This window comes from Lycium ferocissimum, chromosome 7 (assembly GCF_029784015.1).
Source record: "Lycium ferocissimum isolate CSIRO_LF1 chromosome 7, AGI_CSIRO_Lferr_CH_V1, whole genome shotgun sequence".
Taxonomy (NCBI): domain Eukaryota; kingdom Viridiplantae; phylum Streptophyta; class Magnoliopsida; order Solanales; family Solanaceae; genus Lycium; species Lycium ferocissimum.
In genome coordinates, this window is record NC_081348.1 from 58,141,077 (window position 1) to 58,157,736 (window position 16,660).

Sequence of the window (16,660 nt, forward strand, 5' to 3'; positions counted from 1 at the left end):
GCTCAGAAAAGCAATGGGGTGTCCTTTTTGCATAAGAACAGCACCAATGCCAAACCCACTGGCATTAGTTTCTACTACAAAGGTCTGAGTAATGTCAGGCAGTGCTAATACATGAGCTTTGGTTAAAGTCACCTTCAGTGATTCAAATGCATCCTTCGCTTGTTTTGACCATTTGAACCCATCCTTCTTCAACATATCAGTGAGTGATCTGCCTATGACACCAAATCCTTGTATGAACCTTCTATATTATCCAGCCAAACCCAAAAACCCTCTCAATTGTTTGAGTGTTGTTGGTTTAGGCCAGTTTTTGACAGCTTCAACTTTTTGAGGATCGGTAGAAACCCCTTCTTCAGTGATAAAATTACCAAGGTACTCAATCCTTTTCACTCCCAAAAAACACTTGCTCCTCTTGGCATACAACTGATGTACTTTCATTACTTGAAATACAGATCTCAAGTGTCTCAAATGATCATCCAAGCTCCACTGTAAATCAGGAGATAATCAAAGAACACCAACACAAATTTCCTCAAAACATCATGGAACACAGAATTCATGAGGCCTTGAAAAGTAGCCGGTGCATTTGACAATCCAAAAGGCATTACTAAATACTCAAAGTGGACTGAATGTGTCCTAAAAGCAGTTTTAGGAATATCCTCATAAGCCATTATCAATTGATGGTATCCAAATCTAAGATCAATTTTTGAAAAGATCTTGGACCTTCCCAATTCATCTAGTAAATCCTCCACAATTGGTATAGGAAATTCATTCTTTACAGTAGATTTATTCAGATCTCTATACTCAACACACATTCTCCAAGTCGGATCTTTCTTACCCACCAATACTATAGGAGTAGCAAAAGGACTGCAACTAGGTTGTATTATTCCTTGATCCAACATTTGTTGCACTAAGGATTCAATCACATCCTTTTTGACAGATGGATACCTATAAGGTCTTTTGTTGATAGGTTTAGTTCCATTATGCAGTACTATTCTATGGTCAAAAACACCTCTAGAGGGTGGTAGTTATGTAGGTTCCTCAAATAACCCACTGAATTCCTCTAATAAACCAGATAGGTTAACATCATGTTCATCACTGCTTCTAGCTTCTAGTGCATACCATTGCATTTCACTATCCATAGTTGGAACCAACTGAATCATACAAAGTTGATGTTCATTACCTGAGATTTTAGTTAGTTTCTCAGTGCCAATGTTCAATATTTGTCTGCTGCTCCTCTCAAAACATGCTTCTTACCCTTGTATATAACTCCATAGTTAAGTTCCTGAAATTCATCTTGATGTCCCCCAAGGTAAGCAACCACTATACTCCTAATACAATACCACAAGATCCCAAGGGGAGTATAGCAGAAATTCAGCAGAAAATTCTGCCCCTTGCAGCAACTATGATGTTCTGCATACCTTTTCAACACTCATCTTTCCATTAGCTGCAGCTACTGATTGAGGTAAAGTTTGAGTGACTGAACACCCTAGCTGTTTCACCAACTCAGGATTAATAAAGTTGTGTGAACTGCCTGTGTCTATTAAAATGTGCAAAGGCTTCTTTGCATGATAACCAATCACCTTCAAGGTCCTATAACCCAAAGATCCATTCAATGCATATATGGAAATCTCCATTTGTTCTGTTTCTTGTTGAATTCCCAACTCTTGAGGTATCAACTCATCTTGAAAAATTTATGTAGAACATTGCCCCTCTTCTATTTGCTCATCTGATTCCAGCAAATATAGTTGTTTCTGGTTTTTGCACCTATGCCCTACCACATACTTCTCATCACAGAAGAAGCACAACCCTTTTACTCTCTTCTCATCCTTTTCTTCTTGGCTCAATCTCCTCCTATTATAACCCTTCTGAATTGCATTTCCACCCATACTTGGGCTTGGTAGAATAGGTTTGTTATTCACTTTTTGATCCACTACTCATCTTGAAAAGCTAGCCTGATTTGCTTGTTGTTGGATAAGATGGTCGTCTCAATGCAGCTATGTATGCCTCCTGCATTCTAGCAACCTGTAAACTTCTATCAAGGTAGTGGGATTTGAGATTTGACAACCAAATTCAACTCAGGTTTCAACCCCCCAAGAAAACAACTAATGGCATTCTCTTGTGATAGTTGTACCCTAGTCAAGTTTCTTTCAAAAATGGCTTGATACTCCTTCACACTTCCCACTTGACTCACCTTCTTGATTTCCTCCGTTCGATCATCAAAATCATTTCCAAACCTTTCTACCAAGGCCATGACATACTCAGTCCATGTAGCAAGTTGTAAGTATTGTCTATACCTCATGAAAAACAAATGCCACTGGATAACATCACCTTCCAGTTACAAAGCTGCTACTCCTATTTTTTCTTCTGCAGTTACATTCTCCATAGAGAAAAATTGATCAATTTTAAACAACTAAGATCTTAAATCTTCCCCTGAAAACCTCAAGAATTTCATTCTTGACCACTTAGAGAAATTAGAATGTTGATTCTTTGCAGTAACTGGACCTTTATCCTTTTGAATCCTTTCCCCAAAGTGACTTTCCCTCGAAAGATCTTCCTTTTGCACCAATGGAGCTTTGTCCCTATGAACCCCTTCAGGAATCTCCATTTGTTGTCTTAAATCAGTTATAGTTTGATCAAGTTTTTTCATATTGGAAACCTCTCCTGCAAGAGTTCCTACTTCTAATATCAATCTCTTCATCATTTCACGCAATTCTCCCACTTCTGGAGAAGAGCTCTCCCTGGTGTTGTCACCATTAGCCCTAGTTCCTTTTGCCATTGTTGCCAAGGATTTACAAGATCTGATACCGCTGATAATAGAATTGCAGGAATTCAGTAGCTAACACAGGAATCGAATGGAAGAATTTGAGTTAGAAGCTAAATTGAATGGAAGGGAAGAAATGTAGAAAAAAGTAGAATTTTGTATGTTGAGATCAAATGACAATTTCTGAATGAACTGATAATAGAATTGCAGGAATTGAGTTATGGATTCGAGAATTCTGTAGCTAACACAGGAATCCAATGAAAGAATTCGAGTTAGAAGCTAAATTGAACGGAAGGGAAGAAGTGTAGAAGAAAGTAGAATTCTGTATATTGAGATCAAATGACAATTTACCGAATGGATACAATTATAACTAGTAACCACTTATATGATCTTCAACAACCTCTAACCAACTTTCCCGCCCAAAACTAGTTCAACCAATTCTCAACTACCTTGACTAATTAACTATTGACTTGTGTTGACTAACTGAATTACACTTGATTTACAAAATGAATGACAAACTGAATATAATAGAAAATACATGCATCAGTTGAATGTTGAAAGTTTTGCCTTGTCCGGAATAACTTGTGGGATGATGTGATACATATGCCGAAGCTAAACACTAACCATGCCGATCGAAATTTAGCTTATGCCGTGCCCAAAGTGTTGAAAGAGAAAAATTAAAGACCACATATTTGAGGGACAAAAATTAAAGACCAGCCTGAAATCTGGTATTTTGTGCGAATGACTCCATTTGGTCACTTCCAAATTTCACAACCCCTTTTCGTCCTTGCTTGTATAAAGTGCCTTTCAAGTTTCGGACTCTTAAGATTTACTTGACAAAACAACCTACTTTACATTATAAAATTCTAATCGATTTCTGCGTAAATCATGCGTTCATTTTAAGCTACAATATAAATTGTCCTCCCCGGTGCACTAAGCTCCCGCTATGCGTGGGGTCGCAGGAAGGAGCCGGACCACAAGGCCTTATCAGGCATATCTTACCTTGCATTTCGCAAGAGGTTGTTTAATGACTCGAACCGTGACCTGCGAGTCACATGGCGGCAACTTTGATTCGTCAGGCTCATTTTATGCTTATCTGATGAAATTTGTACCAGCATACTAGCTGAAGAGATTTTTTCTTTCTTTAAATGTGAGACACAAGTAGCTACAATATGCATCTCATACACACTTTTGTCATAAATTTTACCATACAAGCCAGCAAAGGGTTCGATGAGGAACCACAAAACAAGGTTTAATTAACTACTCTCAAATTTGCAGCTTGCAACACCGATGCATCCAAAATAAAGTATCATATTCAAAACATGAACTTTTACAACAATAAAGTTATTTTCATTGACTTTACTACAAACATCTACACTCAAACATCCTGAAGATATAAGTGAAAATTGAATAACAAAAAAACGAAAAATTGCGATCCACTGCTTTCTTGAAAACACATGTTCTAACTTTTATAAATTATATTTTTTGGTGATGATCACTATCTTCTGTATTTTCAGTAACTTCCTCGACTTCTTCTTTGGGTAAGGTTTCATCATCTAGATCACCTGAGGAAAATACCTTTTCATCGCTACTCTGGCTGTCAGTTACATTGTCATTAGGCTCGGTGATGTTCACCACAGTTTGCTTTTCTATCATGCCTGACAAAGCCAGACTTGGAGACCACTCAAGCACATCGTCTATAATATTAGAAACCCGCCTCTGATACCTGCAAGGAAGGAATTCATTTTCAGACACTGTTGAGTAAAATGTTCTCGTATCCTAGGACAACAAATCAACGCAAAGTCGATGATATAAATGGCGAACGGCACAATAAACAACAAATTTCTTCAGAAACTGCCAGTCTGACAAGATCAATTTAAAAAAAAATAAAACTAACTTCCACAATATTTGCTAATGTAGCTGATAGATATCGGCGTTATAAAACATCAAGATATATAAGTTGAACTTTTAGTCTTTCTTTTTGTTCTTCATTTACTTCCCTACTCGTTTAAAATTTAAGATATGATAGTAAATGTATGTATGAATGTAGATTCAATTTCTAAAACTTGCAGTCAATATTTAATATATGATATATAGTACCAAAATACTGTAGTACAGAGTACATAACAAATATAATATTCCCTCAGTCCATTTTTACTTGACCTCTATACTAGAAATAGACGTCAATTTTTTCTTGTCCAATTTGGAAAACTAAGAGATAATTTACCATTTCATAGCTGATAATTTACCATTTCATACCTGTTTTACCCTTACTATTAATTATTGGGTTGGAAACTTCAACGAATTGTTAGTGGCTGCACAATGTTTAAAGTATGTTTGATTGATTTCAATCATTAGATGACTTAGTAATAATTAGAAGTGATATAGTAAAATTGTCATTCTATTTATGGCTCCTTAACGGGTGTGCCAAGTGACCCAAGTCAATACAGGACAAGTAAAAATGGACGGAGGGAGTATATGCTTGTACATATAGAGTAATGAAACACCGTCTTTATATTAAGACTTTTCTGATCAAAGTTGACAAAGAAGAAAACAGAATTTCAACTTTATAAAACTGGATCAAGTTTGCTCCGACTAAATCAGAATTTCATAAACCATCAAAGAGGAATTAGAGTAAGAGCAAGAAAGCGAACCTGGCTCTTGCAGCCTCATCAGGAGCATGATGCCTCAGTAATGAAATAACAACCATACCGACAATTGCATAGAAGAGCCTTGCTGTCCACTTAGGTCGCTCGGCCTCATCTTTCTGAGGCCAAAACTGGAACAATTCTTTGAGTGTTGCCTCCTCGGCAAGAATGTTGGGGAAAAACCAGACACGCCTTCCAAGAAGAATCCATAAAGCACCAAACGCCAAGCCTCTCACTGCAAGCATCAGCATATTCTTTTGATAATCATAAATATATATATATGTTCATTCTTGGTAAATGTATTTAATACAAATAGTATTATGAAGATACACTAGACAAGGCTAGATGAGCATGAATTGCATATCAAACAAAAAACAAATATTTATCGTTTCAGGATGTTGGCTTGAGTGAAAGGGGTCGTTTGGTTTACTGTCTAATTATGTGGAGATTATGCAGCTGTTTGGTATTCCCGCAAAAATTTTGTAACACTGCACAAGCTATGACAATGGTCACCTGTGGGAGTAATTAATTGTTGAAAATATTTTACCAACTTGCAGATTAATATTTAATACAAATGGTTGGTAAATATATCTACCAACTTATGGGTCTTTTTTTACAAAATATAAACGTATGGGTCAAATTTTACATTTATATTTTTTGAAATCATGATTTCAAATCCTAAATCATGCCTTTTTGGATGATTTGGGATTTCATCTCATGAGATGAAATCGCATGTCCAAACGCTGATTTCATCTATAATTTCATCTCATGAGATGAAATCGCATGTCCAAACGCCTACTATAATGTAGGAATTGATTATGCACCTAACCAGGGAATAATAACCGACAAGAACTCAGAAACAATAACAGCTCGGCCTAACACATTGTAAATAACTCCCCAATCTACAGCCCTTAGAACTCAACTATGGGGAATAGAAGATTGAGTTGAAGAAGAAAAAGAAGACAAATTATTTTGTATTCAGAGTAGTCAAAAGCGAAAAGCACCAAGTCCAACATCTGTTGGGGCTTTAAGCGCAGAACGTGGCTTCAACTGAGTTTCAGGGCTTATAAGCGCCTCAAATGAACCTTTAACAACATTGTTTGCATTAGAATGAAATAAGCCTAAATATGTGAGAAGGACCCATATATTCTAGGACCGAGTCCTAGTTGATTGACATTAATACTTCCTGCAATGTTACGTCCATTAATTAAGGTTGCTATAAATTACATACATTAGATAAAAAACCGTGTGCCATTATTTCCAATTCTGGTGTTTTCATGACTCTGTCTGACATGACCCCAGTGCTCTGTATTTTTGCTACTTAGACTGAGTCGATACACTAAGAGTGAGCTGAATCTATTTACTATAACTCACACATAGTTGCTAGGACAAGAACGCCAAAAAGACACAAAGCAACTAGGTACTTTTTCTCTTTAATCTACTCATTATGCACTATTTTTTAAATAAAACTATGAACAGAATCACTTTAGACCACTTATATGTGCCAGAATTTTCAAAAGGGTTGGTTGAAGAAACAACTTGACAAGGGCAATATCAACAGACCAAGCAGCCAACAATAAAATTCTATTGTGCCCCTCATGCTGTAAGTTCACTCAAGCCAACATCCTAAAATTGTTGTTTAGTCATTCCAACAAATTATCTGGTTTTGGTACAATATATAAAAACAGCTACACTACTTTATGAGAAGAAAATGAGGAAAATAACAAAAGATCTGTGAATGAAATTGAAATAAGCACCAGAAACTTACACAAAAGCAGGCAAAGTATAAGGAGGAGGACACCGGCACATGAGTAGAGTATAAGCAGCTTGACCTGATGAGGATACACAGGAAACAAGCAGATCGCTAATGTCAAAACTGGCCAGCAGAATGAGAGAAGTGTTTGCCATAGGGGCCTTCTTTTGACAAATGTCCATGCGAAAAAGGCGTCATTATCAGAAAAGACCTGATCCTGCATACATAGGTGAAGAAACATAACCTCAAAAACTGCAAGAAAGCCATATCAAATGCATTACTCTAGGGGTACATAATAGAAGGCTCAGTTTATGCAAGTTTAGAACGTTTAAAGAGGATAAGGATAAGCTTTCTAAGAGAAATACACCAAATACACCATAAATCAGATGCCTAGCTTTTAATAGAATGTAGACTTCGCTTTCTTCCTAGGGCAATAGAAATAGGAAGTTGGTAGGGTGGCAAATGGGTGGGTTTGGTTGGATTTGGTTTAGTTGCAAATGGTTTGAACAAAAATGGGTTGGATTTCAAACCGTCCATATTTTGTGTGGGTAAATATGGGTTGAGTGATAAATGGCTGGGTTGGTTATGGGTTAACCCATATTACACAAGCGTATGTTTATAATTTTTTTCTTTTGTCAAGTTAAATTAATTTTTTCATATAAATTTCGGCGGGGTGGGGGGGGGGGGTCGTAAAATATATGAGGGGTGGGGTGGGGGACCAGAAATTCTTTTCCATTATTTATAAAAAATTTATAGAAGTAATATATATGAAAATTGAAATTTTGGGGGGGGGGGGGGGGGGGGTGGAGTGGGGGTAAGAATTTTTTTTTTTGATTTTTTATAAAATTTTATAAAGGTAAAATATATGAAATTGAATTTTTTTTGGGGGGGAGGGGGTATGGTGGGTGTGGGGGTAGGGATCGGAGTGGGAGGTAAGAAAAAAATTTCTCCTTTTTTATAAGCTTTTTATAAAAGAAAAATAAAGTATATGAAATAAAAAAAATGTGTGTGGGGGTGGGGGGCATGGCGGGGTGGGTGGTGGAGTAAGGGTTGGGGTGGGAGGTAAGAAAGAAATTTCTCATTTTCAAAATGAGTTGTTATTGGATCTAGTGTGTTCTTATATGGATGCCCATATTTTACCCATATTTGCCCATATTTTTATGGGTTAAAGAGAGACTTAAAGCCCATATTTATCTACCTGAAATATGAGTGACCCAACTCACTAACATGTGGATAAAATGGGCTAATTTTCTAAATATGGGCTCAAATTGCCACCTCTAGAAGTTGTAAATAGCTTACTTACAGAAAGAGGAAAATTAAGACAACCCTACAAATCATCAGCAAATGATGGAGACCATCAGCACAGTAGCATATATCTATTGAAGTGATCATACTTATTTTCTGATTTATAAAAGGAGAGATTTAGTATGAGAGGAATAATACAGGTGAAAGGATAGAGAATAAGACGTCTTGGTTCCTTTTAGTTGTGATGATTTTCAATTTGTTTATAAAGGAAGCCTTCGTTAATCAGTGAGAGATGATTAGGATGATTTATAAAATAAACATGCAGATAGATTAATTTTTATTTTTACACGTTCTAAAAGTAGTAACTATCAGGGTTTATGATACATTAACTCATTTTAACTTTAGGATTTTGGTACATGTCTAGAGGTAGGAGATGTGAATGACAAAGGATTTAAGAGCACAGCGTGTGATATGTGGGTTAGATGCACGTCATGGATTCGAATCCCACTTCATTCAACAACCTAGTTCCAAGGAAGAATGGCAGAAGGACAGATCTATTATCCACCGAATTTATCTATTATCCACTGAATTTTGAACTTTGTGCCAAAGGCCCTCGGAGATTCCCCATGTATCCCCAAAAAAAAAAAAAAGCAAAGGATTAAGATTTACTTGGATATGACCCCCAGTAAGACAGGTAAACCACACAAACACAGAATAGACGCATGCCCTTCCAAGCAGAAGCATCAACTGTACCGTAAATATCTGATCCTTCTTTATTTTTGGGATAAGGAATAGCAAATATATGATCATAATATTCCATTAAGCAAATACACAAAATTTCAAGGCCACTATTAATCTATGGTATGACAAAAACACAGGTACTCATAACTGACTAGAAACAAGGTTGAGAGAAAGCCGGAAATTTCTCAAAATCGCTAGTAGACTGAATCCAGAAAGAAACTCACATGGTATATCTCTAAATGTGCCGGAAAGGTAGACAATTTCTTCTTGCCAGGACGGACAGTTTTTACCACACGATCACATCGGACTAATAGGTTCTTCTTAAGAAGAATGTTGGCAATATCTTCAGGTTCCAAAATTCTATCCGACTCGAGTATGTCTTTCAGTTCTGAATGATTCTTCACAAAACTAACAAAATCTTTTCCTCTGAAATACTCCACTCGTGTTTCCTGTAGGACAGCCCAACGAGACACCAAGTCCTTATGATCTCTAACTTTCTCAGCAAATACCTGGAAGATGTCCTTTTGTGCAGCTTGCTTCTGAAACTCAAAGTGAATAGCATGGATATGAACATCACAAAATAAAAAGGGCAGAAAGAGCGGCAGGAGGAGAAAGGAAGAAGCTGAGCACATCTCAATATATTCAACGACAAGAACCTTTATATTTATCTTTTTTTCAAGGGAGTCAATATGGTATTATCTCTATAATCTATACTAATAGTGTAGTCCTGCAAGATGATCATAAAAACAAAAAAGCAGCAAAATTTTCCCCTCTTAAATGAGCAGATGAGAAAGTCTGGAAGAGACGGGGAATAAAGGACTACCAGTGATGAGTGATGGGATTATGGGAAGCCTATACTTTTTACACATTTTAGAAGGTCCAGAAACATACATGCAACACTTCCCCTAGAAAGCCAGACTTCCCCAACAACAGTTCAAAGAATCTGTGATGACTGTCCGCTTTTGTTCCTAGTACAACAAGGAAAGTATCTTAATTCAGCATCATCACATTCTCAAGTACAAACTGATCCCTTTTGATGCAAGAATAAATTAATAACCAGCAAAAAGCAAACTCTATGAAACTTTGCGGGACAAACAAAACCAATAATGAGATCAGAATAGAGTCCGATTCAGAGAAACTCAAAAATGCAGAGCCTTATAATTTCTTTGGTTAACATCCTTTTTTTGTGATTCCCCCCAGGCCCCACCCCACCCAAAAAAAAAAACCGCTTATAGTGTTAGTCATAGTTACTTCATTTCAAGGATTTAAGTAAAATGCAATAGATTTGGCAAGGTCAATTTCTTTTAAAAAAATGAGGATTTCGAGATTAAAGTCATTCTTTATCCTACAAAGAAACCCTACTCTATTGATATCCTCGATATCAGAAAAAATTCAACACTTCTGGATCGTTATTCAATAGTTATACTGAGAAAAATTAAGCAATTACCTTTACATATTCCTATAATTTCCCTAAAGGAGCAGAGTAGTATCTACTATTTAGAGCGGGACGAATTACCTATTAACTACACAGATCTAAAGTTAATTCAGTCTAGCTATTGGAAAAACGATTCGACACGCGTCAATTATCATTCAATAGTTGGTCCAATGCAAGTTTTGCAAATTCCTCTCATCTCCACAAAAGGACACAAGATCATCCACCATCCATTGACTATATAATGTTAAAATGAACCAACAACGCAAAGTGTCTCAGTCCCAGTGTGGCTGATCATCCTCTCGGACCAGCTATTGATCATCGCCTTGGTAAGCTATTGCCTCACCAACTAGCTAATCAGATGCGAGCCCCTCCTCGGGCGGATTCCTCCTTTTGCTCCTCAGCCTACAGGGTATTAGCAGCCGTTTGCAGCTGTTGTTCCCCTCCCAAGGGCAGGTTCTTACGCGTTACTCGCCAGTCCGCCACTGGAAACACTGCAGTCCGACTTGCATGTGTTAAGCATACCGCCAGCATTCATCCTGATCCAGGATCGAACTCTCCATGAAATTCATAGTTGCTTTACTTATAGTTCATTTTCAATCCTTAGAAATATATATGGAATATTCACCCCTCCAACTAGCAAAAATGGAACCACCTATGACACACTAGTAGGGAGAACACCAGCATTTTAGGTCCAAAAACTGTTCCTACAATGACTTAACCAAAACAATAAAAATCACTATACAACTTTGTCCATCTCTTATTTATCACCAGTGTTTAGGATGGCGAAAGGCGAGGCGTGGCGACAAGGGCTCGCCTCACGCCTCATGGCGAGGCGTGGCGTGGCGAGCGCCTTTTAGGAGCGAGGCGAGAATTAACACAAAAAATTAAAATATTAAATATGCATATATAAATACCCAAAAAACTCAAATACTCAACAAAATACTAGCATATATTTCAATTGAAAAACTAAAAGTAGATAGTTGATAGTTGATACTAAAGTCTAAAAGTCTCCAACTAGATAGTTAATAAGTCATAAGGTCCCTAAGTGTTAGCATTAACCAAATTATAACGAAGCAACATCTATTCTTCTTCAAGATCTTAAAAAAAAAAAAAAATTGCCGGAATTGGGTCACCGGCCGGCTGCCGGAAAGTCAGATCTGCCTGGAAAAGGCTAATCTGCTGCCAGAAAAAGCCAGCCAGGCCGGAAAGAAAGAAGAAATAAAAGAAAGAAGGAAAAAGAAGAAGCAGCTTACCTGAAAGTGGCAGAAGCTGAAGGTGGTTCTGCTGCTGCTGGTGGAAGTTGGAATAAGAAGAAGAAACCAAAGAAGAAGAAGGAGGAGACGCAGCTGCTATGGAAAAGTGATGAAATAAAACCCTAGAAATAATATTTTACTCTTTATTCTCAATATGTTTTTAAAAAGACAGCTCTTTTTTAAAAAAAAACAAAAGGCGACGCCTTGCTCGCCATACGCATTCGCCTCGCCATGCTCGCCTTGCCTCGCCTTTCTGAAACTGCCACGCCTTAGCTGGCTATGGCGAGGCAGGCTCGCCTTGCCACGCCTCACGCCTTTGGCGTAAGGCGAGCGCCTTTCATAACACTGTTTATCACATAGTTGCAACATTTACACTATCAACAGTTCAACACCCTCTAGAACATTCGCCACTTAATCCCTTACTTTGACAAGATCTCAAACCCGATACCTCTGGGTCCCACGGTATACAATTCATATAACTTCCTCAACACCCGATCATTTCCACAAATTCTTTGAGGGAAATGCAGGAAATTCTCCAATTAAACAAACCCCTTTCCTGGAAACCCAGAATTCTGATAGGATTTTGAACTCTCAAAACTTCCCGATCCCACTGTATGCGCTATTAAGTAACTTTCTAAAACAAGATCATTAACACAAGCTCTTTTCGCAAATGCAAGAAAAGCCAAATTAAATAGACCCATTGGCCATTGCCGCAAAACCATAACTTTGTGACGATTATGTGGAACCGCAAAATTAAAAATTATAAAGACAAGTTAAGAATTGTATATATAAAAGGAGTAATTTTCCATTATATTAGAATATCATAAACCCTGATACTTTTGGATCTCATGTATACAATTCAAATAATTCCTCAAAAACAAGACCATTTATACAAATTAATTTGGGGGAAATGCAAGAAAAACTACAATTAATCAAACCCTTTTTTCCCCCAGACAAAGAAAAAAGCTATATAGACAAGTTAAAATTTTGTGTATCTTTTTGGAAGTAATTTTTATTAAATTAGAATGAATTACTCCAATCAAACAAATCTTCTTTTCAAAAAGCCTTATACTTTTGGGTCCCATATATACAATTCAAAATTAAAACCTAAAACAAGATCATTTAATAAGGGGAAAAATGCAAGATAAACACCAATAAAACAAACCCATTTCCCAAAAAACGAAATCAGACAAAATTAAAAAACTATAAAGACAAGTTAAGAATTGTGGTATAATTATGGAGTAATTTTGGATTTAATTAGAAATGAAAATAAACCCTTTATTCATAAACCCTAAAACAAGATCATTTACACAAATTAATAAGGGGAAATGCAAGAAAAACTACAATTAAACAAACCCTTTTCCCCACAAATATACATATATATATTGTGGTATATTAGAGGAGTAATGGTCCATTAAAATTAGAAATGGATTACCCTAGGAGGAGGAGTATCAGCGCCATGTGATCTCCTTACCTTCTTCTTCTCTGCTCCACCTGCTTTCTTCATCTCTTTCTTCCTCTGTGTGTGTGTGTGTTTTTCTCTTCCTTTGTCTGAGCGGTTTTATTTGGTTTCTTGTATTGTATAATAATGTTAGGTATAGGGCAGGGGTAAATCTATGTATTACTAGAAATAAAAGCACTTATTATCATGTTGTAACGCTACTTGGTGTGTGTGTGTTTTGGGAGTTGGGGCGCGGGGGTCGGGGGGATTGGGATTAAAAGTTTGGACAGTATGACCTTATTTTAGGTTACTCATTAAATTATGTCCCCCTTAGTATCTTTGACTTAATTTATGTGAGATAATGATCAAAATGGTTCTTAATGTATTGGGATTGCTTTATTTTGGTCCTTGATATATCTCTATTGATGCTGAGAGTCTTTTGGAAACAATCTCTCTGCATCCATGGGGTAGGGGTAAGATTTGTGTACACTCTATTCTCCTCTATATCACTTGTGAGATTATACTGATTACGTTATTGTTTTTGTTGATATATCTCTATTGATAGATATAGTGTTTAATGAATGTGAAAAGATTATCAGTTTGGTCCTCGGCCCTAAGTATAACAGACTGTTCAGAGAAAGACTGTTAAGCTTAACTTTTTTTCCTGGACAATTTATGTGCCTTTCCAAATAACTTGGAAAGCTTCTTCGATCAAAAATCCTACGGAAAAGAAAGACCTTTTTCTTCTTTTCTCAAATTCAGAGGAAGTTGAATCGCATCTCTTCTTCGGTCAACAAGGAATGTCGACGAAGGAAGACACACGAACGACGTTCCTCTTTTTGTCTCTTCGTCTCTGAACCTCTATTCGTTTCTCTCCCACTAATACTTGGATGCCCTCTTCTCCTTCAACCAAATTGACTTCATCTACCTTGTGATACACATGCTGCGAGCTAGGACTCAATGGAGCCATGTCATTGCTGACTGGGACTGACATCACACGTGAATCGAACCTCATTTCCTTTTGGCGAGAAAATTAGTTGAAACTAGTTTTCATTTGAAATTTAATTCACAATTGCTGCATTTTAATTCCATTTTTATTTGATTAGTATAAATAGCATTTTGGACTGATTAAGTCACACTTTTGATAGAGAGAGTACTATTTTACCCAACTAAAATGAGAAGGAACTATGTCTATTTGTATGTGAAATATGCACCGAGATATCTTTTTCTAAACATACAACTGCAAATGAGAAGTAACTATTGATATGCATGCACAAGCTTTTGTAAGAAACGATCCAATAGAATACAAAACATAATAGATTCAAAAAGGGAAAACAGAATAAAACTCACCAAAAATTAGAAGTACAAGCATAAAATTTTAATACGAACCCAGAAGCTAAAGCTAAATCAGCATCTATTAGAAATAGAAATTTATTTAATAAAAGGAATAGAAGCTTGTATGACCATGATAAACAAACTTAAGAAAATTATGACCCAGGGCTTCACAATCACACATACCATTTTTAGCCTCCTTTTGTTGTTTGACTGAGAGAGCTTTGAGACTACACACGACATGAAATCTGAATGGAATGAAATAGTGGAAGCCAATTGTCTTTAACGTAAATGTTCAATTTTTCTATTGAATGTAATAGCACTAATTAACCAAAGCATTTTGCAGGTTATAGATCTTTAGACACAGTTGACACATTTCAATGAAGTGGTTCAATTGTTGGAGAATAAGTTAGGGAAACAATTGTCTCAACAACTCCTTACTGATGTTGTATACATGTTCAGCACTGGAAGTAATGATTATGCTTTTCTTACCTTACCAATTTCCATTTCCTAAGGAACAATTTGCAAAGATGGTATTGAGTAATTTTACTGCTATTTTACAGGTAATCAGATTGTTAACTAGTATTATTATCAAGATTAATTATATGGACTCATCTTGTCACGCCCTGAACCATGGCCTGGGCGTAACACGGCATTCGATGCCTTGTTGCATGTAACCGAGCGAACCACATGGCTTGCTGAATCAACATGGGACATGTACTGATGCTAAATATAAGTTAAATCATGAAAGTCTGAATGAGCATGAGATTTTGTAATCATAAGTCTAAAAATAACGTTTAAACATAAGTACGGAAATCATGATAATGTAGACGATAAGGTTAAGAACAACTTAGTATCTGACAAGACATGCTAGACTAATCTATGAAACCTCTGGCATGAATCTGAATGCTTAACGATTTACCGGGACACGGCCCCGACATACCTCTACTACATGGCATGACATAACATAAAATAAGACAAACACCCCGAATAAAGTAGGGCTCACCAATAGTTGATACGTATGAACCTAACGAGCAGATCTGTCGTCTTGTAAATCAATACTTGCATCGTGAAATGCAAGCCCCGGGAAAAAAGGACATCAGTACATTTGAATTGTACTGGTATGTAAAGCAACTGAATGAAAGAATAGTAAGTAGGGTGCTCGGGGAATGGGCAACCCAAATCAATAACATAAGTACATGAAATAAGGTGAAACTAAAGCATGCTAATGAACATGAAAATAACTGACATGAATACATGGTAACATGATAAATAGTTTAAATGGGAGAGCATTAGTATAACCAACAACATGAAATCACCACGTGAGCACGTAAAGTACGGTACACAGCTGACAGGCGAGCAATCCCATATCTTGCAGGGGCAAGAGACATGAATATTACATGAAAAGATCCAATCAATAAACATGAAGGAATCGCCCTAACTGGGCGGAGTGACCCTTATCCTACGTTGGCATGCGTAGTTTCAGGTGTTTAAACCTTCTCGATAAATCTATGCTACTCCCAAAACATGAACATGGATATGATTGGCTAGAAAGCCTAGGACTTGTAGATATGATTTATACATACATGTAACGTGAAAAGGCATAACTACTCCCAAAACATGAACATGGATATGATTGGCTAGAAAGCCCATGACTTGTAGATATGATTTATACGTACATGTACCACGAAAAGACATACATATTATAATAATAATAATAATAATAATAATAATAATAATAATAATAATAATAATAATAATAATAATAATAATAATAATAATAATAATAATAATAATAATAATAATAATAATAATAATAATAATAATAATAATAATAATAATAATAATAATAATAATAATAATAATAATAATAATAATAATAATAATAATAATAATAATAATAATAATAATAATAATAATAATAATAATAATAATAATAATAATAATAATAATAATAATAATAATAATAATAATAATAATAATAATAATAATAATAATAATAATAATAATAATAATAATAATAATAATAATAATAATAATAATAATAATAATAA

The 16,660-nt window shown here is 36.0% G+C and overlaps 1 protein-coding gene across 2 annotated transcripts; it reads right to left on the reverse strand.

Annotated features, from left to right (window-relative positions):
* Nucleotides 1–4,051: 4,051 nt before the first annotated feature.
* On the reverse strand, nucleotides 4,052–13,492 carry LOC132065764 (uncharacterized). Of its 2 annotated transcripts, none has more exons than XM_059459292.1 (5): nucleotides 13,308–13,492; nucleotides 9,370–9,684; nucleotides 7,175–7,376; nucleotides 5,413–5,641; nucleotides 4,052–4,484 (listed from the first exon to the last, which is right to left on the reverse strand). In XM_059459292.1, the coding sequence occupies exons 1-5, from the start codon at nucleotides 13,338–13,340 to the stop codon at nucleotides 4,235–4,237; spliced, it is 1,029 nt and encodes a 342-aa protein (XP_059315275.1). In that variant the 5' UTR covers nucleotides 13,341–13,492; the 3' UTR covers nucleotides 4,052–4,234. The 2 variants fall into 2 exon arrangements, with proteins under 2 accessions (XP_059315275.1, XP_059315274.1); XM_059459291.1 differs by having other exon boundaries at nucleotides 13,269–13,491.
* Between the last annotated feature and the right edge of the window lie 3,168 nt (nucleotides 13,493–16,660).

What these genes read in the sequence shown, in the direction of transcription:
- LOC132065764 (XM_059459291.1), bottom strand. Translation starts at nt 13,340, where the DNA reads ATGAAGAAAGCAGGTGGAGCAGAGAAGAAGAAGGTAAGGAGATCACAT. An exon ending in CACATTTAGAGATATACCAT is followed by an intron (nt 7,377 to 9,369) that starts GTGAGTTTCTTT and finishes CTATGTATGCAG; the next exon opens with GATCAGGTCTTTTCTGATAA. An exon ending in TATACTTTGCCTGCTTTTGT is followed by an intron (nt 5,642 to 7,174) that starts GTAAGTTTCTGG and finishes TGATGCTTGCAG; the next exon opens with TGAGAGGCTTGGCGTTTGGT.